The sequence below is a fragment of the Larimichthys crocea genome, chromosome III, assembly GCF_000972845.2.
Source record: "Larimichthys crocea isolate SSNF chromosome III, L_crocea_2.0, whole genome shotgun sequence".
NCBI classification, from domain to species: domain Eukaryota; kingdom Metazoa; phylum Chordata; class Actinopteri; family Sciaenidae; genus Larimichthys; species Larimichthys crocea.
In genome coordinates, this window is record NC_040013.1 from 41,680,168 (window position 1) to 41,707,729 (window position 27,562).

At 39.1% G+C, this 27,562-nt stretch overlaps 1 protein-coding gene across 1 annotated transcript; it reads left to right on the forward strand.

The window, feature by feature from the left end:
- mmp11a (matrix metallopeptidase 11a) lies at positions 1–27,419 on the forward strand. The gene is made up of 8 exons (XM_010750649.3): positions 1–1,906; positions 14,263–14,489; positions 18,418–18,561; positions 19,780–19,913; positions 20,307–20,551; positions 22,408–22,612; positions 23,576–23,836; positions 24,396–27,419. The coding sequence occupies exons 1-8, from the start codon at positions 1,802–1,804 to the stop codon at positions 24,512–24,514; spliced, it is 1,440 nt and encodes a 479-aa protein (XP_010748951.1). The 5' UTR covers positions 1–1,801; the 3' UTR covers positions 24,515–27,419.
- The last annotated feature ends 143 nt before the right edge of the window (positions 27,420–27,562 follow it).

Sequence of the window (27,562 nt, forward strand, 5' to 3'; positions counted from 1 at the left end):
ATAAGGTTTGATTAGGAACATACTGGTCAGGGTATGTTCATGAATTCTCACATATACTCTATAGATAATCTGTTAAACATCTACAGACAGAGCAAAACAGTTTCAATGTTCAAATACAATAAAACAGTTGGTGAACTATGTATTGTTACCCAGTTGTGTGTGCTGAACAACAATTTATCCATCCACCACAATCATCTGTGCAGTGTCTTAGTTCTACCATGTTAAGTAGTGAGCTTCAGAGGTTTCGGGAGGTATATTTTTTGGTTCTTGGAAAGGGCCAGCCTAGCTGTTTAGCCCTGCTTCCAGTATTTATTCTAAACTAAGTTAATCCAATGAGTCCTCTAAATTTAAAGGAGAATGCCACCGATTTTACACATCAAAGTGAGTTTACAAGTGTCGGGCATGTGTGAAAAATGAAGCCTTTTGCGGCTCCATAGGGAGCTGTGTGAAGTCTAAAAAATGTCGTGATGTCACTTGAGTCAGCATCTGTGAAAACTAAAAGTTTGAAAGTCTGGGACTGTGGGGTTACAAAGAACTGACCGCACCAGACCACTGAAGTCTACTGCTCATCTCTGCTGCAAGTAGAGATATATTAGCTGCCACAAAGTGGTTGAGCAGTTGAGATGCATTGTTAGTAATGTAGGCACCAGGTTTTTCTCAAGAAGAAGAATGTGTAGAATAAAAAAGATGATCTTTCTCTGCATCATATTTTTATCTGTATACCATGAGCTCAAAAAAGCTGTTGAAGTATGATGCTTAATCTTTTAAAACACAGATATGAGATTGATATTGACAGTTTGCATAAAGCCTATTACTTAAAAAGTTAGAGATCATGTCCTCTTTATTTTGTGATACTGAGAATTTTAGGTATCTTTTCTACACTGGCGGATATGCAATAGACTCATCCCAGTATTATTTTAATGTATTATTTTGGAATTTATTATTTAATTTGGAGATTCCCTTACTGATGTAAAGCATGTATCTCCAAATATACTTATTTCAAAATTTCCAGATATATTTAAGTATCAAATATTCCTTGGAGTGAGAAAATTGTACTCTGTAGGCTTATTTAACAATTTATAAATCCACCTTTAAAAATGCTGTCCAATTGTCTTCTTTCACTGAAAATAATAATAAAAATGGTCAAAATGAAAACAAATTCAAAATGTATTTTTCGATATGTGTTCATATTTTTATAAGGGAGGTGGAGAAATCTTTTCATTCACAGGTGTGCACTGGGTCTGTTAAAGTGCTTAAAATTGACTAAATGTGTTTCTCCTCATGAAAAGGATTCAAATAGAGTTGTATCGCCTTTTGTGGCAGCTTAGTTAAGACTTTAGTGTACTTGTACTACTATAATCCCATAATATAGACACTGAAGGGCATGAACGTGCCTTTTAATGTGATATATAGTGTGATTATTATTATTATTATGTTTAATGTTTTCACTCTAAAAATTAATATTGGGTTTCTTTGTATTTATGAAATCAAAACAACAACAACTCAAAACAGAAATCATCTGTTTTGAGTTGACGGGCACGCGGCAGAGAAAGGGTTAAGAGTCACGTGGTAGCGGGTGGTATTATCAGCCTTGGGCTGTAAAAAAAAAAAAGAAAAGAAAAGAAAAAAAGTGTGTATGTGGAGGAGAAAAAAACTTAGGAGAACAAAGAAATCAGAGTCTATTTAAAGAGAAGTCGTCCCAGATCCTGCAGCCGTGTGACTCCCGGCACTGCGCACCGCACACAGCTGCGCAAAAAACCAGCCTGCCTGTGCACCACCACGGCTCCTGACGGCGCTGAGGATGCGGACTTTTCTGCTCGTGTGCTGCTGCGTCTTTGCGCTGCAGTGCCTCCAAAGCTCACTTTGCCTTCCAGTGAGGGGATCCAGCAGGTACAAAGTGGCACCGGTGAGTTGGAGGACGCTTGTTTTTTTTCCCTTTTTACCTGATGCAGAGTCGAAGGCAGAGAGTGAAAAACGTTGCTCTCCAGAAATTTGGAAACTTGTTGACTTTTTGGTTTAGAATGAGTTGGCTTTGTTTAAGTTGTTGCATTGCAGAAGAATTATCATTTTACATTTTAAAGGCATCTGCAGTGTTGAGTTACTTCATTCTTCTCCTGCTACAAGTGACTCCCCCACCCCCTGAGCACACACATGCACAAAGTTTGCAATAGTTTTCTTGTGCTAACCTTACTGAATGAGTCACTTTGCTCCTAAATAAATACTATGTAGTATTTATTAGATATCCACCTTATTGTATGAAGAGTATAAGTGAAGGTTTAAGTAAATCTACACTGTTCTGTGTGTTCAAGTGCAACCTAACACCTTCACACGGGCACATGCATGCATTTCCTCGGAATCATCAGGACCAATGACACTTATGTTGTAATTAAGAAAATGGCTATTTTACGCGTGCACAGGAGCTGAACTGTCACTGTAATTAGCCCGGGAGCTGCTCTTACTTTGAAGAAATTACTATCATGATGTCCTCTCCTCTCCAGTGCATGCAGGGTGACAGCAGCAGCAGCAGCAGCAGGTTTTGCCTCAGTGCAGCCAGGTCTGATCTCTGGAGGAGGAGGAGGAGGGGGATAGATAGATAGAAAGAGAGAGAGAGGTTGCTGAGTTCCCCTGTCTGCAGGGCAGGAAGCAGTAATAATAGGTCTTAAAGGCATTTTGTCAACAACACCATAAAAGAGAGGGGTCCTCCATATGGTCCCGTCATGACGGCGTCAGTGGCACGCGTTACACTTGAACACATACTGTCACAGTCATGAGTTTTAGTGGCTTTTCTAATTTATTTCCATGTTTTTTGCCTGACTTTGGTCTGCTGCAGTCTTCCACACCCAATCATGTTTTTAATAAGGGTTCCGGTGTTGTAATGTTGGATGCAGTTTACTTTAATTTGAGTTTTCTTTGTTTATATCTCATTTTCTTCTGTATCACATTAGTACATCCTGAAGATTTATTTATTTCTCAAGCACAGTAGATTGATTTAGCAGAATTGCTTGTTTATAGTTATGTCCTGTTTATAGGTACATGTAAAAGGAAATGATCAAAAAGCAAAACAAACAACTGACATAAAGAGTTACTGGGAGAAATGTAATAAATATGGGGAGTAGCCTTGCATTTTCACACAAGAGTTTAATTGTTTTGTATCCTTAGGTAAACTGATGTTTACAGGACAAAATGTTCAACCAATCAAAGCACAGTTTGGAGATAGATACAAGATGGCAATTTTCTGACAAGAGATTTACAGAGAAAAATACCACAATGTTGTCACGAGTCAGAAAACAAAACAAAACAAGGGAGAACACACACAACGCTTGTTCTTCTTTTTTGATGATTCATTTATTCAATATCCACCCTGTGTTTTTGCATACTTGTCATATTTTTCCACTTTAATTAACACTAATCTGAAGACAGGCCACTGCAGTGTTATGACATGTCTTTGTCTACAGTTTGACTTGAGAACCTGCTTTCCACCCATGAAATACGACTCTCTTCTAGCAACACATTATCAGAACTATGCTGCACCTGGGGTGACAACTTTGTTATGTCTGCTGGTCATTTTACTGGAAAGTCTAATCTGTAGTTTTGTCAATTTGTTCCCTCGTTGACAAAAGATTGAGTGATCACACAGGCCTGAACAGGCCTCACTGTCTACAGCATTCAGGGCAGTGAGATTCACAAAGTGCCTTTTTTCTCTCTGGAGTGAAGAGGAGGGGTTAACAGCGAACTGTTTGGACACTGCTTTTGTAAATAACCTGAGTTCTTTGGGTTTTCCTGTCTGTTTTGCCCCATCATGTTGATGTCTTTGGGCAAAGCGATTGGTCAGAGAACCGTGAGAGCAAAGGTGACATAAGAGCCAGCCTGGGTTCCCATCGAATAGATCTAGGTCACAGCTGCCAAGGACTGTGATTGGCCAATGAGACACAACATGGGGGGGATGCACATGCACCCCCACTTTCATAAAGTGAATCAGATGCTTTTGTTAATTAGCAAATGGAGCCCTCAGCCTCATTCTGAATCCTTCACCAACTAAGGTGAGGGGCAGCATCAAACCTCAGTATGATTTACAAAGATTTACAGGTTAGGTGATGCTGCTGACTAATCCTAACCCTGTTAGGACTGCACGAGTTTGCCATGATGGTATAGAGCCATCATCATTTTTTTCACATAGCGAATCCCAAAAAAGATGGCAACTGGCAGGTATAATATCAAGTTTTCATCTTTGTCCATGGCAGGGAATGGCTCAAGGAACTTAATGATGATGGCGTTAAATCAAAAGTCAGAGAACCACTGAAGAAAAAACTCAGCCAACTCATGCCACGAGAAAAAAACTCAGGGGATCAGTAGGCAGTGGGATTCACCCTCTGGATGTCATGAATGTTGGTTAAAGTGGTGAACAACAGAACTACACCGCTCGTGCAGCTTAAGAGTGTTGTTCATGTATCAGTGATAGACTCTTAAACATTAGTTGTTGCTCAAGATGAGTAATTTGGCACTGCAATCAATACCATGGTTTTAAAATCACCCCACCTTCCCTAGAAAAAGATTTGAATTTAACTAACATTGAAGCTAAGTTACTGCTATGTCCTCATTTCAACTCTGAGACGCTGAGATTTTTTGACTTGAGTCACATCATTCTTGTCTAAAGCTGCCATCTTTTTCTACCAAATGATGTCTAAAAAGGCAGTGATGCCAAGAAAAAGAAAAACAACTAAAGACAAAGCAGCACGATTTGCCTGGGAACTATTACTCTCCCTGGAACTAACTCTCATTAAAAAATCACAATGAAATCATCAGGAAGTCATCCTGCACTCAGACTGACAGATCTGCAATTCAGGTTTCAGTGGAAGAGGTATATTTGTGCCAGCAAAGATAAGAGATTTAAGCAGATGTCCAGATGGTTTATATCACCTTCCACTTCCGGGTGTTTATGATTTTCAGATGATATAGAGGATTAGGAGAGTAAGATGGATGATAGCAAGGTATTTGTTGATGGAACATTGCACCTCCCCTCAGAATCTGTTTTTGCAATGAGAGCACACCCTTGTAAACATCGTAAACACTTACAGTACTTAAGACTTACTTCCTATCACCCAGATTCACCAAATTCAGGCTTAGACAGTTTCTTTTGGACAGTAACTGCTGAGGAAAAGGGTTTTGTATTTCTACTATAAGACAGATTAGAAACACTGACAGCATCATCTGCAGCTTCTTCGAAGCACTCAATAAACCAGTATGAACCAGTAAATGCACCTTCAGAACCCTTTTTACATCCCTTCAGGCTGTGGTGATCAGTGCATTTCACCAGGATTGTTGATCAACTTTTGTCATTTCCTGTCTGATAAGCCACTTATCCTCAACCTTTCCTCTCTGTTTGTGCTGCAGTTATGGATTTCCTACCACACTTATTAAATACACATGTTGCGTGGATGCAATGCATTGTGGTCTTGACTTGGTCTAAAACCTGATTATACGTTACTAAATTCCACTTTTATAAAGATTTTTTGAATTTTTTGTTGACACTGTCAGCAAGATTATAATTCTACATTATATTTATTATTGAGGTTGTAGTGGATAGTGGTGTTGTAATGGAGTGCATTATATTGCAAAGTGTGCCTGCTCATGTATGTAAGTTGGATGGCCAAAATATTAGAAACATCGACATCAACAGCTTTTAATATAATACAGTTAGATTGTACAAAGTGACCATTAAGTGTTTATCATGCTGCAATTTATTTCAATAAAATTTTATTAACTGCTAAATCATAGCAGAAGTTATTTCATGACACTTTCCATATAGAGGCTGTACTCTTTATAATATTATTTATCGAGACCCAAAAATTCCCACCATGCACACACACTTGGTGATGGTGGCAACTGAAAAGGCTTCTAAAAAATATAAGGACTTATTGTCAACACATCTCATCAAAAGACCGAAACCATTTTGACTTTCCTTCTCTGTGTGTCGCTCTCAGGTCCAAGTCCATTTGTGTCTACTGAGGTTTCTCTTTTTTTTTAATGCTCTAATTTCCTAAAAAAAAAAAATAAAGTTGGCCATAGTAGTTTTTAGCAAAGAAAAGGGAGAAAATAGTGCATTTCTTGGGGACTATTTTCAACAGTGGATGAATCCACATTTGGTGCTCTATAGTGTGTATTTGGGGAGGTACGACTGTGTGTGTGTTCATGGTAATAAAGGAACAAGTGTAGTGCACCTTAAGGCTGCATGATATGGCCTATAACCAATATCTCGATATTTTTTAAGCTATATCACGATACACGATATATATCTCTATTTTTTATTTCTCCTGTAAATCACTATTAATGTTAAATTCAACCCTTTGATGCAAAAAACAACATCAGAATGATGATTCAAGTAGACCCTTCTATTAGATTAGTAACGGCTGTGCCGCGTTTTAGCTGCGTCCTCTGCCCTGCGTCAACTCACACTGGGCGCGTCTTGGCAGCGTAGCGAGATCACGCGAGAATCCTGGACGTACACAAGACCCTTAAACGCTTAAAACATTTACGTGACAAAGTGTGTATAAAGAAAACAACAACAACAAACAGCTCACTTTGCTTCTCCAACATGGAGGAGATTATAAAAAGCATCTGTTGTGTCATAAATGATTGTGTGTTGTTCCACTTCAACAATTAGTCTCTCATCGTTCATGTTGAGACCCTTTGATCGACTGACTGCTCACCTGGTGCCACCGCTCATGACGTAACGTTGATGTGAAGCTGTAAAAAGCTACATGAACTGCGTATTGTGTTTTATTTTGAAAGAGGGCGGAAATTTATTATGTTGATTCTGTGTTGGATTTCCTGTCTGGTGCGATCTGCTCTGTTGAAATTTACGAGGTTTAACAGCGGCTCATGTCAAAAATAGAAATGCTATGTAATGCTCGCGCCGTGGCGCCGAAAGACGCTTCTGAGACACTCCGTGCCCTGTGTGAGTGCTCTCATTGACTAGACTGGCGGCTATCTACTCTGGTGACTGCTTACGCCTCCGGAGTGGGCCAGTGGGCCTTGTCTCTCCTCACTTGATACAAAAAGTACGCATGCGCACAGGGGATTTTTCTGGGTGGGCGGGGCAGTGTGCTGCATGCTGTGAGCAGCACCAGGAGTGAGTGACAGGCAAAACTCCGGAGAATTAAATGCCGACGGCTTAAAACATTTACGTGACAAGTACTCGATGGTCGCGATATAGTCATTTCATACATCTCACGTAGAACAAGCCGCAATATATCGAGTATATTCAATATATCGCCCACCCCTAGTACACCTAGTGCAACAATGGAGCTCTATGGCACAGAGGAAATATGTTCATTGTCGGTCTCACAAAACGAAAAAAAAAAAAGCAAGTGAAGTACTACACATACCTCGCTGCATTATGCTTTTGGAGTACAGTACTTGAGTTGATGCACCTAATTGCTTAAGGGTCCCTCTCCTCGAGTGGTGTGGTTGAAAGAGGACTTGAAGTTGGACTCGGTCAAAGGGTTCTTGGTTAAAGGTGCAGTGAAAATATCTTGAATGCTTTCTGTCTCCCTGCAGGTTCTTCGCCATGTCAAACTAAAGCACGGTGACCTGTTGGGGGTGATGGTGGTGGGTTTGTTGTTAGACTGGAGACACTCTTCAGACACACCATGTTCAGACATGTTTCTCTGTGCTTTCTGAATACCACTGTCAGATCCCCTGCACCGCAGATTTTGTCATCACTGTAACCAGAAGCTAGATATGTCCATACTTGTAATGAACAGACCCCTCCCCCTCCACAAAGGCCACCATCACAAACCCTCTCACATGCATCCCAGCATGAAGATGCATCCCTGATGCCTTCAGGCACTTTGGGGAGTTTCGTGTCTCATCACCAACTTATTGCACTCTCAGCAGAAAGTGACAGACTAATTGTCCCGAGGGTTTGTTTTTTTTTTCCCTTTCACATACGTCGTCACAAAGTCTTCTGACAGCACTTCCATTGTCTGCTCTAAAATTACACATGAACATGGCCACAAAACGTCTGTGTCAGCGGCTGAGTCACTGACATGGGATCACCTGCAGAGCACCCAAGCTGTTAAACTAACCCAACCCATTTAGCTTTCCCTTGGAGAACCAGTCAGAAGATAGTGACAGTACAATATTTAAGCATTTTGCCTTTTCTGAAATGGACAGATGGGTTTAAACATATTTAATATATTTTTTTATATACACTTATTTTCAATTCATGTAGAGCTTATCCATGCTTGCTTCACTAGCTTTTAGTTGTTTGATTCATTAACTATCTAGAAACATTAAACATCATCCTAAGTCTGTCTATATTCTCAAGTAAATGAGAATCTAGTGTTGGCTAATAAAATATTAACACATTGCAGGTATAACACCTTGTAAAGTGATTCAGCTGTTTCCCTCCTAGTCATTGGGCTAGAGGAAAAGAGTGATACATCCTGTCTTCATCAATCATTTTAGACTTAATCACTTCTTTGGCTCGTAAAAAGAGAACAAACATGCCACGCTGATTTCTCTATGCTAAATATAAAGTTACAGCCAACAGCTGACTAACTTTGCTTGGCACTAATTACTAAACCGAGCTTCCTAAACATAACCAAAAACAGGAGAAAAATGTATCAAAAGAAAAGGCAATTCACTCTTACTGCATCAGTCTTAACAGTGACTATTTTTAAGTGTGGTGAAATCCAGGGAAACAACATACAAAAGTGACGAGTAACACACTCACATGCAAATTCAATTACAAGACCAACCAACCAAAGCACAGGGAAATCTTTCACAGAGCATGTGGCAGAGACTGCTGCACTCTCAACCAGGTTCCCATTGTCTCTGGTCGAAACAGGATCTCCTTTGGGGTTTCTTAAAAACAAAAAACAAACAAACAAAAAAAAAGTTTCAGAAAAAAGAAGGTTGGAAACCAAAGTTTAGTGTTTATTGATAAAAGCTGTCCAAATAGAACAAGAAAAGCTTCTAGATATTCTAGATCAAGCTAATGTTCTTGTTTGGGTTTGACCTTGAACTTTGATGTGAAACCTGTTGGGAATCAGGCACATTTAAGGTTTTACTCGGCCGTGGGGTCAGACAGGTCACACAATCCATTTGACACACAGACAAGGGGGGTTAGGCCCATTAACCACACGTTTAGGTTTCTTTCTTTTTTTTTATCTCCCTCTTTGAAATGACACAGGCGGCTCCCAGTGCACCCAACACAAATTAGCCGAAGTTTTATGATCCTGAAAGCTGACACTCCTTTCAACCCACCTCACTGATTGGGATCAGGTAGTGGGCAGCTAATGTCTAAACTGTCACGCTTAGGGACAGAGGTCAGCTTGTGACCAGGTGATTTATGGTTCAACTCCCAGTCCTCAACAAAGACCACAGGTTTAATTTAGTTTATATTGTGGTCACCTGATGCATATTGTGATTAAATTACCACACAGGAGAACTGCTTACACTGGACTCAATGGGAACCTGGAGGCAATGAGGGCAGTAGGTGGCAATGCCTGTTAGTCAAGACCAAGCAGCAACCTCTGGTGCTGGGAAATTAAGCCAATGCAGAAGTGCCAAAAACTGTAATTTCTTGAGCAGCCGCTTGAGACAGTCTCCATGTGGTTGCTTTGACTGACAGGTAGGTGCCATTACAGATGGCTTATTAAAGCACCTAGACATCTGCCTCAGGTCCGCTGATGGTCCACATCTGTCCGATATTTAGATTTAGCTGGGAGGTGGAAGAAGCAGTACATCCAACATGGACGTGGCCAGCATCGCATATTTTCAGCTTCAAAACAGCGCTTCATAAACCTACAGGTGACATCACTCAGGCTCTGTCCATTCTTTCTACTGCCATTGGTCAAGACAGGGAAAGGACTTTTTGTTGGTGTGTGAATAGTAACTAGTAACTTTTGACTATCAGGACTAAAATGAGGTCCTGTCTCATACCAACAGTCAGTGTTGGTTTCATTTGTCAGTGACATAATTTCTGCCTTTTTTGCACATCAAACACAGTTATGTTTACACATTTCTCATGTGTAAACATCTAACAAACAAGGTACCACCAGCTGTCAGCCGTGGAATAGCATACAACCATCGGCAGGAATTCATATTCATTTCTGCATGCAGGAGATACATTGCTTCACAGCACCAGTAGTGGACAAAAACACCATAGGATACTTTTAATCAAGCAGTTTGTTAGGCTAAACTTGTAAATTAATGTCTTCCTAAAACAGTTACATCTAAAGATAATGACTATGAAACATATCAAGATAAAATCATGTGTATTTAATCTGCACTTAGGTAGGCTCACTCGGCTTTCTTCATGGTAAATAACTGTGAACAAAAAGCCAAACAAATGGTGCCTGAATTCCATGCTAGTTATGTTTTCACCCAGTTTCATGTAGCCCTTACACTGATACGTTTCAGACCTACTTTAACCTTGTGATACACTGATAAGGCTTTTGTTGTTTATCTGAGGTCTGAGGTCTGCAGGAGGGCAGATAACCTACAGAGAAAGAGCAAAAAGAAGCTGAACAAAAGGAAGTTTTCAGTTTGGGAGCTACATCTCATTTAGCTCATTCATAGCACTAACAAGCCATTTAAAGAAAACTGAAGAGAAAATAATCCTTCCTCCAAATGTGAGTAAGTGCTTTGTGCAACAAAATAAGCAGCTAAAACCTCCTTTAAACAAAGTGAAGCATGGGAGGTGCAGGGGTGGGAACTCAGGGAGGTGTGTTCTGTTTGTTCTGTGATCCAGACCCATCAGTCACTGTTTCTGCAGTCTGGAGCACATTCCATGAATCCTGCTGGGTTTTGTTCCCGTTAACTTACAACAACGACATGGCTTGAGTCCTGTAGAGCTGAGTGAGGCAGGCTCATTTAAACACACAAAAAAACATGATTGTGACTTCACTCTGAAAAAAAGTTTAATTAATTATTAATTATTACTGTATAGTCTATGGATCTAGTGTGAATAAGGGTTGGGCGTCCTAAAGTTGATATTTTCTCCTAATGTACACTATTACCAGTGGTTAAATTGGCTTTTATAAGGAGGGGGAGCCCTTCTTGACAGTGGTCAATATCTCTCAAAACATTTGTATTTACCTCGCACCATCGGTTTAATACATATTTTATCAATTTATAACCTACTTATTTATATCTCACATCAATTCACATATTGGTAACTTATTTAGCCTACATTTCACCATCAATCTACACTGCAATTTGTAAAACGTATTCACAATATACACCATCAATTCACATATTAACAATATTTATTCACATCCCATCAATTTACACTATTATTTGCATTACTTAATTACATCTCATACCAAAAATCTACATCAAAACAATTGTATTCTAAACTTTTTTTTACGTCACAACATCATACCAAATATCAGCAGTCGCCAGTCATTACAATTAATTCACAACTTTCCAAATAGGACTTAGGTCTCTCTTCTGCCTTTCCTGTCTCTGTCTACATGCTATATGGTCTGCTGACCTCTGGGTCATAACCCACTTCTTAACATGCTTGGTTGGGAAGTTGTTTTTTCAGGGTGGAAAGCCTCTGTTACATTAAATCCATCATGGATTTGATTGTAGATGTATTTTAATTCTAGTGTTTTATGTTCACATATTTATTATAAATGAAGTTTAGACATGATGTTACATTAAGTTATATAGAGCTCATTCAGTCCAGTCTATGATCAGTAATGCTGAAAATCTGTAAATATGCTATTATTTTTTATGGTTTCAATGTACAATCATTTGGCCTAAAGTGCAGTAGTTCTGGATTTAAAATTATTTGTTGTGACTGCAGATTATAAAATCAAGTTTATTCTAGTAACTTTACATTGCACTTCCAACTGTTACTAATACAGTCGTCCCTCGCTATATAGCGGTTCACTTTTCGCGGACTCGCTGTTTTGCGGATTTTTTTTGTGTAATTTTGCATGCTTTTTTTTACAGCGTACTGTAACAGTATGAACGCGCATTGTGTTCTGCGTCCTGATTGGCTGAGTGAGAACCGCACGTGTGTTCTGCGTCCTGATTAATTAAGGGAGTACTGTACAAAATGCGTGTAAAAAGGTGTATAAAAGTGTGTGGTTAGGGGTTTTACGGCCTTAAAACATGTATAATAATTGTAAAACTTACTTTGTGGATTTCGTTTATTGCGGGTTATTTTTAGAACGTATCCCCCGCGATAAACAAGGGACCACTGTATGTCATTAAAGCAACATTATGTATGTTGTTTTTGTGATTTAGCGCCTCCAGATAAACAAGTTTCAGAATTTGTTAGATCAAAAACTAGCACGTCAACAGCTTTGCTAACAGCCAAGCAGCAAACAAGTGCAACAACACAAGTCTTACTAGCCAACTAATATTACTTCCAACAGCAAGAAACCCAGCCTGGCATCTGTCTTTCAGTGCCTATAAGTCAGTCCCAGATTTACTCTTGTCTGGTAGCCTCTCTCTCGGCCATTCCTTTTCATGCTCTTTTCTTCCTAGCTTTCTTCATCGGCATCCTCTTCGGTCTCTTTACTTCTGCCTTGCTCTGAGCTCATAGTCCAGACAGCATGGCTAACCAACTGAGCTAATATTAGCTAACAGCAGCTACAGCCACAGTTTACTGTCCATCAGGAAACTCTCATAGACACTTGATGTTGGAGCAGCCAGAGGACATCAGAGAGAAAACCAGGAAACATTTTCTCCCTAAAATCTGATTCAGTTTTACCAAAATCAGTTAAATGGTTGGTCATGTGTGACTGTGATAAATAGTTTATACAACCATGTTGTCCAATCACGATCAAATCAAAAGCAAACATTTTTATTTTCAGTCTCTCATTCTTGGTATTGACCTTGGTGGTTAACAAGAAAAGTGAAAAGAAAATCTCAAAGATAGAGACAGTAGACTGCAGACAGATATTGATATTGGTGTGAGTTTAATTTGAAAAATATATAGTCTTTTAAATGCAGTTACAATGCAATTTTCTGTTTTTGCGGTTTTCACATAGAAGCTAAGACATAATTTACCAGCAAGTCATTGAATTAAAGATTACGTAAGAGAGAAGTTGTATTAAGATTCGTAGGATCTAATGATAGAGTTAATTAGTTTAGTCCCAGCACAATATATTGATAGCGTCTTTTCCCACATATTTTTCTCATCAGCAGCGGAAAAGGAAACCATTTTGTGGTTTGGAGGAGAACACCCAAAATTTCTCTGTAAGTGTTGCACTGCAGATGTGGTTCAGTTTAGATGCGGAAGACTGAGTCAGATGAGGAGGTGTGGATGGGATGGCTCTCCTCTGTAATTTGTTCTGTGGAAATGAGCAAAGCCATTTCCTCTGGATCTGGCAGAGTAAATGGCTCTGGGACAGTCGGGACTGACTGTCTCTTAAACTGGGGCAAACTATGTGGCTCTATGACCTGATTCTCAATGAGTGACCTCAGAAGTCAAAATTATGCCAATTTGTATCCAGCCAATTATGCTGATTCATATCCCACCAGCAGCACTAAGATACACAACCTTCTCTTGGTTTCCTTCTTCCTGTCATCATCCATTTATTTTCTTTTTCTTATTTTCTCTACTTCACCCGCCTACTTTTTCTTGTCTTTTCTGACCTTTTATCCTTTTTCTGTCACTTCTTCAACCCCTTTTCTCTACAGCCCAGACCAGCATTTAAAACGGCAACATATCAAGGTATATCAGCTTATTTCAATGGAATCCACTTGGTGGATTTGCACACAGGTACAAAGTAAATCTACACACAATTTTAGTAAATTTTGACACACAGTTGACCCACTGTTGACAGTGCTGGCCTTCAGGGGAATCAAGAGCAAGGGAATCCAAAATGGTTATTGCAGCTGAGCTGCGTTGCACTGGAGAGAAAACTGCTCCATGTGATTTACAGACAGGAGTCAATAATACAAATACATCTTTTGATTAAACTGCGTGAGCTTATTCTCCCTTAGGCGAGTTATTATCAGTTTGTTAGCTCAGAGAGCCTTTATCCCTTCTTCATAACCTACTCTTATTAGTTCTAAATAATGTACTCTTGAGAACAAAATGTCAGAGGGAGTAAATGGTACAGAGAAAATAGACACGCACATAAAATAAATCTTGTGTCCCTTTTGTCCTTGCTCTACATATTAGACATTTTTTCCCTTCTTCTCCTATTTTTTTTCTAAACTGTAGCACAACACGTTTTTAATTATATGTGTGTTTAATGACAAAAACAAACCTGCACTCCTTTGTTCCAGGTTTCTGAGAAGTTTCCCGACCTGAAGAAGAGGGGAAAGATTTCTCATGCTCAGGATTTAGTTAAAGAGACAAGTTTGATGACCAACACCTCTAACACGTGGAACCGACCCCGCTGTGGTGTGCCGGACTATCCCGTCCAGAAGGAGGTGCATTATCAGGGGCGACACCGCCAGAGACGCTTCGTCCTGCAGGGAGGACGTTTAGATAGGACAGACCTTACCTACAGGTACAGATCTACAGAGCTGCACACCCACACAGTTAGTGTGACCAGTGAAAGTATTACTACAGTAAAGTATAAGCAACATTTTACTATTCATTTAATTTTACAATGTGCCCCAATTCCTTATGTGATTTGAAATAAAACGTTTATAGTTCCCACCAGCTGGCTTGTTTAAACAGCATTCATGCCTGTAAGTCAACAAACAAATGCAAAAATATAATATATTGTTCTAAAAATTACATTGAGCAAAGTTTAAAGGCAATGACCAACCCATAGCCAACCAACAGTGACAAATAAAATGAAGACACATTATGTCACAACGTGGCACAGAGTTCTCTATAAACGCCTCTGTTTTACAGAACCAGAACAATCATGTAAGTAACCTTGAGCAGAGATTTGTTTTCGTCAGGTGCTGCTTTCAAGGTTGAGAGTGAACCATCAAATTATTGAGCCACATGACTGAGAAGTACTGAAAGTGCTTGGTGTAACAGAAGTTGGAACATCTACAGTTCAGTGACAACCAAGTAAACTTGGTTCAGAAGCTCCAGAAGAAACGAGCAAAAGTTAAAGCACAGCTTAAAGAGTGATCTGCAGCTTTACTTTTTCTTTGGTGTCATTTTTGGTCACAGCAGGTGGATCTAAAATGCTCTAAAAACAGGTTAGAGATCACCAGGTCAACCATGTACACACACGCTTGAGGCCATTTGCACCATGTCATCCCCTCTGTCCCCCCCCTGCTTTTTCCCCATCTCTTTCTACTGTCCTGTCAAAATAAAGCGAAATGCCCAAAAAATATATATATTCAAGAAAATCTCTAAAGACTCACTGTACATGACCTGCTCAGCAGCAAACAGCAGACAGCTAACTGTAGCAGAGAGCAAAGAGACAAATATTTCTAAGAGCTGGTAGAGACCAGAAACAGAGTTTAAAAAGACAGAGTACTGAGCACAAACACAACTGCAAAAGAATGATAGTGTTCCTACATAAGAAAGTTCATGGAGGGCAAAACTTTGGATGGCAGGCTGAAGCTGCTAGATTTTAGACATGTTGAGTGATGAACTGAAGGAGAAAAAAATGTAAAAGGGGAGGACTTATTATACACTTAGAAAATTAGGTCTTGAAATTATATTCTAAAAAATGGGTGCTGGCTTTCTTTCATCTTAGGCCTTGGCACCATCGAATGTCTGGCAATCCTCTGCTGGCTGCTGCCTCTCTGTCTGTGTCTCCTGGGGTCCCTTTCATTGTAGTCATTCTTTAACGCAACACTATATTAAGACAGAGAGAAAGAAAGGGGAGGCAGAGTTATTTTAATAGCAGCACCGGCCACAGACTAATAAGTTTCTGCTGGATTGGACCAATAAAGCACCCATGGTGACACCTGACAAAGTGATGCAGTTAACCAGGACCAGGGCCAAGTCAAACTATTCTGCATGATCTAACAGGGCCACCGTCCTTTCTAAATTACTTACCAGCATTTTAAAATCAGCAAGTTCTGGCATGACACGTGATGTCAGTCGAGAGCAGAGTTTATTTAACTGCGTTAATCAAGTGGCTGCAGAACATTAAAGGACTGATGGCGGAGTTGCAGGAGGGTAGGATGAGTGAAAATTCCATGAAAAGAACAAAACCTGAATGAATATAGCAAGTTGCAAGAAAGTAGTGTGTGTGTATATCAAAGCCTGAAAATAATTTACTCCTTTGTGCCATTCGATTACTATTTTTGTCCAAAAACTATTAAAAAACACATCAATAAGCCACTCTGCACTGGGTGATATGTTCCTTCATTGTAATGAACATACACGTTTATACGCTCAATCCCATCCTGCTGTTCCAAATACTCACTAGAGCACCAAATAAATATGTAGTAATCTAGTCTCCAAAAAATGCACTATTTTCTCCTGTTTGTTTGTTAAAAACTCTAATAATTATATTTTATTATATTATATTATATTATATTATATTATATTATATTATAATAACAAGTTTTTGGCCTGGAGCTGGCAGAAACAAACAACATAAGGACATAAGTACTGAGTGAAGAATACAGAACAGTTTCTGCATTATCCTTTAATAAGACTCATACTTATTGAATCCAAGCACTGTCAGTCTGATGAGTTATATTCAGAAAAATATTTAATCTTTATGTACTATCTACTCTGATTTATTTCTGTTGCTCCTTGTGAGGTTTCTTTCATTTTTCCCGCTAAAGGGGCTTGAGGAAAGATTTCCTTTATCTGAATCGAGGCTCTCAGGATGGAGATTGTAAAGTCCCTTGAGGCATATTTGTGATTTGTGATATTGGGCTATATAAATAAATTTGACTTGGCTTGACTTGACTTTATCTACATGCATGTAGGCTCAAGAATTTCACCCCACAGTATGTGAACTTTGCACTTAGGAAAGTCCCTTTGCGCAAACTTAAGGCAATCTGCACAAATATTTGTACTTTTGAAGTATTCACTTTGCCCTGTGTTTGCACAGAGTGTGTTTGCACTGCTTTTCTATACACCTGGGTTTAAATGAATATTTTTCAGAAAATGTCATGGTTTAGCTCTAGCTCTCCTCCTACAGTATATACTTCATGTAAACAAAAGCAAATGGTATTTTTATTGCTTGTGTTTCCCTAAATTAGGACCACATTTCCCATAAACCCTGCTTCTTCCTGTCCCTCTTGACCCTCCGTGCACAAAAAAAGAGAAGAGCTGAAATACAGCCAGTATAAATTCTTGCAGGTAAACTAAAGTGCTCTGGGGGGACTGTTCTTTTTGTTTTGTTCCATAAAATGATACAACTGATTTTTCTGGAAATCCAAAACACAGCAAATACAGCAGAGAGGCCACAAGAGATAGGTTTGTTTGTCTCCTGTAGCTGTAATTATATATATCGCCAACTCCTTTAACTACTTTAACTACACCTTTACACCAATAAAACCTGTACATGCAGACCCCAGGAAGACTAGGTGATTGCTATTCAGGTCATCAGGATACATTAATAAATAATAACCAACTGCTTAAACTGCTCATATCCAGAATTAACAGATAGAGGTTAAAGGAATCGTTTAACATTTAGGTACGTACACTAATTTGCTTTCTTTCTGACAGTGACTTAAAGCTTAGTTCAGAGCTGAAGTTGGGACGTGTTCAGCTTAGCTGGAAATAGTGGAAACTGTTCTCCCTAACAATACCTCTAAATAATACCAATTAACATGTTGTATATTGTTGTTTTCTATTGTTTTCTATTTAAACTGTACCTAAGCATAAACGGAAAAAGTTTGTAATGTTAGGTGCAGTGCCAAAAACAACTGTTTACCACTACTTTGTTGTTAGTTAATGGAATAGCTGTCCAGTAAATTATAGCTAGAAAGCTTTGTACTGACTGTAAAAACATGACAGTAATATTGATCTTCGTCATCTAACTCTCTGTCCGAAAACCAATATTTACAAGCAATGTCAAACTATACCTTTAATATCAGGAATGAACCTACTGTTGCCAAAGGTCATCTCATTAACAGTTGATTTATACCAGTCACGTTGGTTGTTGTTAATTTATTCCAAACTATAAGGATTTATTCACAATTCACTGCAACAGGAACTGTCTGATTCAAGGCTTAAGCAATGCCACGTTAACCTGATACTCTACAGTATATAATTTATGAAGTCTTTTGTATCCTGTTTGTAAAATAGACAAGAAAGATCATCTTCTTTCTTCCCCTTATCATACTGGGTGGTTTTATCAAAAAGGAAAGGGAGGAGACGCGATGCAGTGTTTTGTTACTGCCCCTGAGGGCATTGGTAACGGCACACATCCCAGCTGATGAGATGACTGTAGATATCAGATTAGAGGGAGGCATGCAAGACTGGTGGTCTTTCTCTGCTACTAACTATACATCCTGTGCGTATGTGTGTGTTTGACACTTGCATTGTTTCTCCCTCAGGATCATCCGGTTTCCCTGGCAGATGGGCAAAGAAGAGGTTCGACGTGTCTTTCGGGAAGCGCTGAAAATCTGGAGTGATGTCACCCCGCTCACATTTACTGAGATCCACAGTGGGAAGTCCGACATCCGTATTGACTTCACAAGGTGGGAAAAAAAACATGTTTAGAACATGCTTTAAAAGTAAAAGTACCCTGAACACATGTATAGATTTTTGCAAAAGGAATGAAAGAACACAATAATAATATCTGTAGCCATGCCAGCAGCTACTTTGATCTAGAGTGAAAGATAACTGTTGTATGGATTGCCATTGAATTTAGTTCAGACATCATGTTTAACCATTAAATAATTATCAGGTCAGGTGGAGAATTCTCTTCATCAATGGTCAGTTCAGTCAGAGAAAGTGCAACAAGTCCAAGATGCTGAAAAGATTATGGTCCATCCATCCATCCATTTTCTTCAGCTTATCCAGGGATGTGCCCAATATGGAGCTCCAGACATCGTTCTCCCCATCAACACATTTCAGTCCAGACTAAACTGACAAACATTGCCATGCCTAATGCCATGCAGCACTGTTTTATTGTTATTCAATAATATTATTATTCTTTATTATTAGCTAATTTGCAGATAGTTTTCTCGACAACTGACTCATCACTTTGTCTATAAAATGTTCATGACCATGGACATCACAATATGCTAGAGCTCAAAAATAATAAAAATTAAAATTAAAAATAATTAAAACAATGAGTCAGTTATTAACAACAACAAAAAAGTAATAATTGCAGATTAATTTCCTGTCAAGCAACTGTTTATGAATTCACGCTGGAAGCAGCAGACCAGTTCAGTTTAATTTTGACAAAGATCTTTGTTGCAAAGAGCTTCATGGAGCCAAAGATAGAAACCACAGATAGGAAAGAAGAGCTTTATGAGGAATCTGTGTCATCTTTGAAACGACTCATTCTCTGTTAAGTTGCTTGATTTGTTATTCCTGCAGCGATTTTTTGTTTTTCAGTTTTTGAATCATGGCTTTGGTTCAAGCTTTGTTGTTTGGCATGTCTTTGTTTGCCCTGTCACACAAATATACTTTGAACAGGAATTCTGGAAATATGGTGAGGAACATGGAAAATGCTATGTGAGGGAAACAGGGGACCGATGAACAGTTACTACAAATGTATGCCAAGAACCAAAAATCAACTCACTTTCAAAATTATGATGGACAATTTGCCATGGGCAGACTATCTGAAACTTGTTAACATTTCTTTCAGTTTTAAAGCTTTAAAAAGTTCGGTTTATAAAGTTCATCATGCTTTAAGTCTTCAGAGTGGCTTTTATGTTCATCAGGGTGTTCAATGTACTGATCTGTAGGTACTGGCACGGAGACAACCTACCCTTCGATGGCCCAGGTGGGATTCTCGCTCATGCCTTCTTCCCTAAAACACAGCAACAGGGTGACATTCACTTTGACTACGATGAATCATGGACCCTTGGGAATTACATGGGTGAGTGTTTGGCTGAGTGAGAAAAGACAAAGAGTTTTTAGATCAACTAACAATTCTTTCCAGTCAATCCATCCAGTCAAATAATATTTCTTGGATGCAAAAATAATCTCAGTTGAGAAAAGGCAAATATATTTAATACATCTGTAACATCAGTCTTTATCAGGCCATGACAGGGGAATAGATAAGTGATAAGTGAGAGCAATATGAGTCAGCATGGAGAGGAAGCAGTGAAGTACTTTTATGACTCTTTGTTGACACTGTATCGTCTCAGGTAGAAAAATCACTGCCTGCCATAGCGAGCAGGTCAAAACAAATGTCTAAAACTATTTTCCGACACCATGTGAACCAGGTGTGGTTTCGCATCCTCTGAGGTTTGTCTACTACCCCCTGCAGGCACAGACCTTCTCCAGGTTGCTGCCCATGAGTTTGGGCACGTCCTGGGCCTGGGGCACTCCCATGAGCCGGGAGCCATCATGTCCGCATACTACTCCTTCTCCTACCCACTGAGGATGAGCGAAGATGACAAGAAAGGCATCCAGTATCTGTACGGCGCTCACCCAGAAGTCCTGCCCTCACCGCCACCCCCGCCTCCACCTCCACCTCCATCAAACACAGAGACCAATGACATTATTGTTAATGTGAGTGAAGCTGATGCAGTATTTAAAGAACCAGTCACATGGTGACTGTATGGATTTTGACAAATTTTGAAAATTTCAAACACTTCTTCCTCAGGGTATTTTGACACAAGTGTGTAGACACGTTTTGGTCCGTCATTGGTCCAGACTAAAACCTTCCAACAACTATTGAATGGATTGCCACGAAATGTGGTGCCCCTGGGATGAAACCTGATTTTGTCAATCCCAAAGCTAGCATTTCATTTGGCCTAATCACGAGGTCGACTATTTAGTGTTTTAGTCAAACACCTTGACTATTGAACATTCAGGATTTAGTATCCAGGATCCATGTAGTGTCTCCATCTAGTCAACATTTACATTTGTCCAATAGGCGTACTGGGTTATGACCAAATACCTGCAAAACTAATGACATTCCTATTAGCCTCAGCTGAACTTGTCTTTAGTGCTAACTAAATATATTCAGCAGTATAAATACAGACGTTGTGTTTGTGACGTCACCTGTAGGTTTCACTTCACTTCACAGCTGTGGAGGTTGCTGTTTGGGTAAAGCTGATAAACATCAGTATCTTAGCATTGTCTTTGTGAGCATGTTAATGTTAGCATTTAGGTATAAATGCTATAGTATAGAAGACTTTGTCTTTGGGGCGGCAGTAGCTCAGTCCATAGGGACTTGGCTTGGAAACCAGAGGGTGGCAGGTTCAAGTCCTACATGGACTAAAAATATGGAAGGTGGACTGGTAGCTGGTAGCTGGAGAGGTGCCAGTTCACCTCCAGGGCACTGCCGAGGTGCAAGGCACCGGTCCCCCCACAACAGCTCGCTGGGCACTTCTCAGGAGGGGTGCCCATCACTCCACCATCTCTCTCCACATTTGCATGTCTATGAGCCCTTGTACTGCATGTGTGTGTCTGGGTTAAAATGCATGTCAAAATAAAATAGATTGAAAAAAGAATTTCCCCATTGAGGGATTAATAAAGTATATCTTCTTCCTTTTGCCAGCAAATCCCATTAAAGACCAAAAACAACATTTTCAGCAACAACCAGTCTATCTCTTAACATTTCCTGCCAGTGACTCCATGCTCCAAAAATGTAAAGACCTCACGAATATATAGTTTTATTTTTTAAACCCAGTAATTTCCTAAAACAGCCGGACGCTACAGTAGTTTTCAACAAACGTTCCTCAAACAGGAGGAAACATTGCATTTGTTGGAGACTATTTTTAGCAGTGGATTCATCCACATTTGATGCTCTAGTTAGTATTTGGGCCAGCAGGACGGTGTATGTAGTATTACAATAAACTACAGTGTTTGTGTGTGCGTGTGTGTGTATGTGTGTTCATGGTAATGAAGGACCATGTCATTGAGTTCATTGATGTGCTTTTAGAAGTCTGGACAACAATGGAGCTCTGTGGCACAGATGAATAAAATATCCACAGGGAATCCTTGCTTGTAGAATCAATTTAGTTTTATGGCAATTGTTGACAAGGAAAAAAGAATAGATTACCACCAGCCTTATCCTTTAAGGGGCAGTGGTTTCTGTGGTTATAACTCACTTAAAAAGAGTGAATATTTTTGAAACTACACCACATCATACAGTAGTGTATTTTTGAACCATAGATGAAAAATGAGGGTTAAAGACAAAACTCATCTTTTAGCTTTATGAGAGTTTCTTGCATGAGAGCACTCAGGTTTCATTTGAGATTAGTTTCTCTCGTAAAACCTGGAACTGAGAGGTTTCTTTTAAGGATCTTAAGAAATAAATCCTTTCAGACAATAAAATGGCTACTTAGCACTTCATACCACTGCAATAAAAACTTAATGTTTGCGTGTGAAAATGAACAAGTGATCTGTCTCATTTCCAGCCTGACGCCTGCCAGACAGACTTTGATGCTGTGTCTATGATCCGAGGGGAGCTGTTCTTCTTTAAGTCAAGCTACGTTTGGCGGATCAGGGACGGGCATCTGGAGAGCGGTTACCCAGCGCTGTCGTCCCGTCACTGGAGGGGGATTCCCGACTTCATCGACGCCGCCTTTGAAGACAAGTCAGGAAATATTTGGTTCTTTCAAGGTGGGCAGCATGGTTTGAGCTTCTGTTATGTGGTTTAAGGTTGCTTGTGAGCACAGGATCATCATGCATATCACTTTTAGGCAAGTCTGAACTGGTGTAAAATGTTAATTAACAAAGAGCTGTGAAATTATGGGAATGAAGTCTTCCTGTCAGCATTTCCATTGGATGTGGTTAAGGTAGTATCTGGGTTAAATGTCATATCATAAGTCAGTTTACTATATTTATTTTTATCTCACAACCTCACAAACACTTTAACATGATGCACAGATACTGTAGGGCTTAAACCTCACAAACGAGTAACCGTAAGGAGGTTCTGGGTTCACTGAAGGCCATGTTGGATGTCTTTTAGTCTCGGATGGCTGCCAACAGCTCTGTTTGTTCATGCACACGGTGGGTATTATAACATACCTGAGCAGACAATGCAATAATTTTGTTACTGTTTTGACAGGGAACAGATCATTTATATATTAAATAATTTACTTAAAACATCAATGAGGGGCAAACAAATTCTGAAATTTGGGTGACTAAATGTTATATATCTGGTTTACTAACTGCATCCTGATAACATGTTTAAATAGCACACTAGCTGACATAACTGATAGCAGCTAAGGTTGGCATGTCAACAACAAACATTAGCTATCTAGTTACAGAGCTAATTTTCTTTTATTTATCCAGACTAACCAGTTTGAGGTTTTTTTTTCTCCACAGAAGCTATAGCTGTATTGCAGTGGCAAGGAGCATTTAGTTTATACAGTATATAAATACATTAATTAATTAATTAATTAAGTTTTTATTTCTTTAAATTGACAACTGACGTGATCCCATGGACACGTTGTCATTTGTGTGGTTATTTCATGGATATAGCTGGTTTACAATGTAGGATGAGGATAACAAGACAAAAAATGAGAACATGACTGTAGGAAATTGTGCAATTAATACTGCATTCACCATCTCTATTGGCAGGTGAGAACTACTGGGTGTTTGATGCCGAGAGAAAGATCAGAGGGCCAGAGTCCATCAGGAGTTTGGGTCTGTCAGTGTCCGGGATCCAAGCGGCCCTGCGCTGGGGCCATGACCCAAACTACAACATTTACTTCTTCAAGTCAGGCAACTACTGGAGGTTCAGCCCACGTGAGAACCGAGTTGAATCTGTCTACCCACGGAGTATGCAGGACTGGAGCGGCATCCCACATGATGTGGATGCCACATTTAGGGACATCTACGGTATGTTCCAAAAACAAAAATTAAATAAAAAAGTTCCAACTTTCTATTAAGGGTTTAAAAGTTGGTATGTTGGTTACAATGGAATTTTGATACTGCAAGACTGATATGTCTACAGTAAGCTGCAGATTCGTCAGTTTTTGTCTTTGTCATGTGTCCCGCCTGCTCCTGAGAGCCAAAAATCCTCAGCGTGACAGCACCATAATTAAATGATTTATGCATGCACAGACATTTTACAAAGACACTAGTTTGTACACTGATGAAGGACAACTGCTTGAAATGTTTGCATGTGAAACATTGATTTTGTTTCAGAAATAAGCAGCTGCTAGTGATTTTTTAATAATCACAACGTCTGCTACCAAAAATTAACAATTTGATTTGTAGTGTGTACTGGAAACACTGCTCTGTACAGTAGAGGAAGTAGAGCTGGGTGATTAAAAGTATGAGGTCATGCTAAATCGACTTCCCTGTTATGAATGAACTGCAAATTGAGTCCTTTTGGGCCACAGTAAACACCAAATAAATTCTTTATTATTTACATATTGTGTCTTCTGTCTTTCAGGCTACGCTCACTTTATCCGAGGACGACAGTACTGGAAATTCGATCCTGTTGGCATGAACTCTTTGGAAGGCTACCCCCGCTATGTTGGCAAGGATTTTTTCGGCTGTAGAAACGTGTGAGTCTTTAACTGTAGAGAATCAGATTAACAGATTTGTTTTGACTATGATGAGGAGTTTTTGGAACAGAGACCTTTGTATGTTCAAGGGGACGACCTTTTTTAAATCTGGTTATGCTTTACTCCATTTATTAATACTCAGATAAATTACACCTTCTTCTCAGGAAAACCAAGGTATGTTTCCTCAGACTTGGCACCTCCTGTGCAGCTATTTGCTTATATTTATTTTGCACATTTGTCACCATATAGCTGAGATCTGGGCCCTGTTATTAATGATGTATGATGCTGATGTGAACTGTTCCAATCTCCTGTCTTCGAGCCTGAAATTGAGATTTTCACTCCACTCTGTGTAGTGGGTATTTCCCATTTAAGCTGTTTTCTTTTTTGCATCATGGATGGACTTGCTGATCATCAAGTGTTTGAAGAGTGACATCAAACCTGAGGCTGCAGAAGTTAGATTTGTTCGTTAGCTGCTGTAGATAACAGCGAGACTTAACTTTTATGATACTGTAACTCTAAAGCCGTAACTCAATCAACGTGATGTCTGTAAAGAACATTTTCAGCTACAGTTATGTAAGGACATGATCATACATGCAGTTGATTTTCCTGCCCACTTGACTCACAGTTTTTTGTTGTTGTTGTTTGAGTTTTGGAAACCTCTCATAATGCATAAAGATTGTTTGTGACACAGTTGTAACTTTGACCAAGTATTAACTTAACATTGTGTGTGTGTTTCTGCCCTTCATCGGCTGTATATCATCTGCTCAGCCTTCAAAGTATTTGGGCTCCTATAAACCTGGAGTAAATTTCTCGAGGAAAACTCACTTCCATGCTGTGTAGCGTCTTCAAAATAGTGTCAAGTTTCCCTCCAAATGTGGAGCAAATTTAAACAACCCATTACTGTTATGTAAATCTTCAGGGTTGGTTGCATCAAGATAAACAAATGCAGGTGCCATTTAACCATTGCAGATGAAAGCAGGGCATTACATTTATGTTTTTTTATGTATGAATTTGAGCAAAGTTAAAGTCTCCACGGATATTTTTATCTTCCGCTATTCTTCATTTATTCAGTACTGAGTCACATGTTATTCTGTCTGTTTCCATTATATTTTGTTATATATTTAGCTTTTATCAACCAAATTTTCCACCTCAACCAAACGGAAAAACCTTTTGCCCGAGAGACGCATTTCAGGGAAATAAAATGGCAATTATCCTACCAAGTAGGAGGATATTTATCCAGTGTCTTCTTAGCATAAAGTTGTTTTGGATAATGTTCTAAATCTACATACACAGAGTTAGTCATTGGTGATGACGTTCTATCACCACTGTTGAAGAGAAAGTTTGATGTTTATTTTTCATAGTTTGGCAAATTAAGCCTATACACCAGTATTCAGTGAGTGTGGATATGGTGTTTCTCTCTGTTGTTGTGAATTAGGCTGAAATTAATGGAGAATTTAAATGAATGAAATCTTTCCTCTAGTAGCTTTTTAGGTGTTTTCTTCCCCGACAAAACAAAAGAATGTCTGCAAAGCCTGAAATCAGGCATTCATATGGGAAGAAAAGGTGACAACTGTAATCACTGTGTATCATGTTTGATGTCATTCTTCTGGCACAATGGTGTGAAGCTCTTAGATGTTGGTAATTATACGTCAGTCTGCAGCTCCGGGGCGCCATCTAGAGTGAAACATTGTCATCCTGAAGGAGAAGTGTGATATTTCCTCAGAGAATATTCTCATATTTTGTGATTGTCATTGCTTATCTACATTATGACATGGTGACCTCGATTCAGGTTGGTCAGTGTGACACATTCAGGGACAGCAGCTGTTGTGTGGAACAGCGGTTCTCAACTTGGTTAGTTAGTTACGACCAAAAACAAACTGAGGGCTTCAACTTTGACTCTGTTTTTGCTTCTTAGGCTGTTTTGCTGGATTACTAGATGAAACTACTGTTTCACCAGAATATATTACATTATCAGCTGGATGGCTGTGGTGGAAAGTACATTTAATCAAGAGGTACTTCTACCTGTATTTTCTACTCCACTACATTTCAGAGACAAATATTTTTCTTTTACTCCACTATATTGGAACACTCAACAGCACACTGATGATGATCGTATTCACTATGCACTCTGTCTGGTGTGAATATACTTTTATCACTTTTCCAGTTTAACAACCCTTCAGGTTTATGAGTGTTCGTCCCCTAAACTTCCTAACTGTATATAAAGTAGTTAAAAGTAGCTCCACCTCAGTAGCTGCAACAGTAAAATGCTGCTTATGCATCAGTATTAACCATCTATGTCATTGTCATACAAAATAATATATCTGTCACAGGGGACATTTTACTGCAGTACTTTTACTTTTGATACTTTTGCTGATAATACTTTTGTACGTGTACTTAAGTTGGATTTTTCAGTATTTTTACACTGTTGTATTTGTATTTTTACTAAAGTAAAGTACTGAATACTTCATCCCCCACTGCTGGATAATGCAAGGATCTCACGGACCTCTTTGTGGGTCAGGACACCTAGGTTGAGACCCACTGATCTAGCTAATGTGACATTTCCTCTGCCGTGTCCCTGGTGGCAGCATTTGAAATGTGAAGGCTCTGTGCAAACTGTGTTCATCGGATATTGTTTTTCAGTGCAGGACACTGACAAGTCATTACAGTTTTCATCATTCAGACTTTGTTTCTTTACAGTCAGTTTTTGTTGTTTGGATCATTTCTACAACTCATTTCAAGTGTTAATCAGTGACTGCTTTGAAAAAGTATTTATACACAAACAACTTAGCAAAATGTTTTTGTACATACATGTCTTTGATAATTGTTTTTTACTCATATTGTAGCCTATATCTTGTGCATTGAAATGTATGAAATGCATATTGTTTACTTTCTAATAAAACCATAACCGTAACCAAGCTTTTCAATGCTTTTGTACTCATTGCACATTTTCCAGCTGAATCTGAAACATTTTTTAAAGATTAATAGCCAATATAAAATGTTTTCAAATGAATATTACATTTATTACAAACTGGACCTTTTTTTCTGTTGAAAT

Bases quoted from the DNA above. Each gene is read 5' to 3' on its own strand.
- mmp11a (XM_010750649.3), top strand. From the start codon at position 1,802: ATGCGGACTTTTCTGCTCGTGTGCTGCTGCGTCTTTGCGCTGCAGTGC. The intron at 20,552-22,407 runs GTGAGTGAAGCT...TCTCATTTCCAG, and splicing joins CCAATGACATTATTGTTAAT to CCTGACGCCTGCCAGACAGA. The intron at 23,837-24,395 runs GTATGTTCCAAA...TCTGTCTTTCAG, and splicing joins CACATTTAGGGACATCTACG to GCTACGCTCACTTTATCCGA.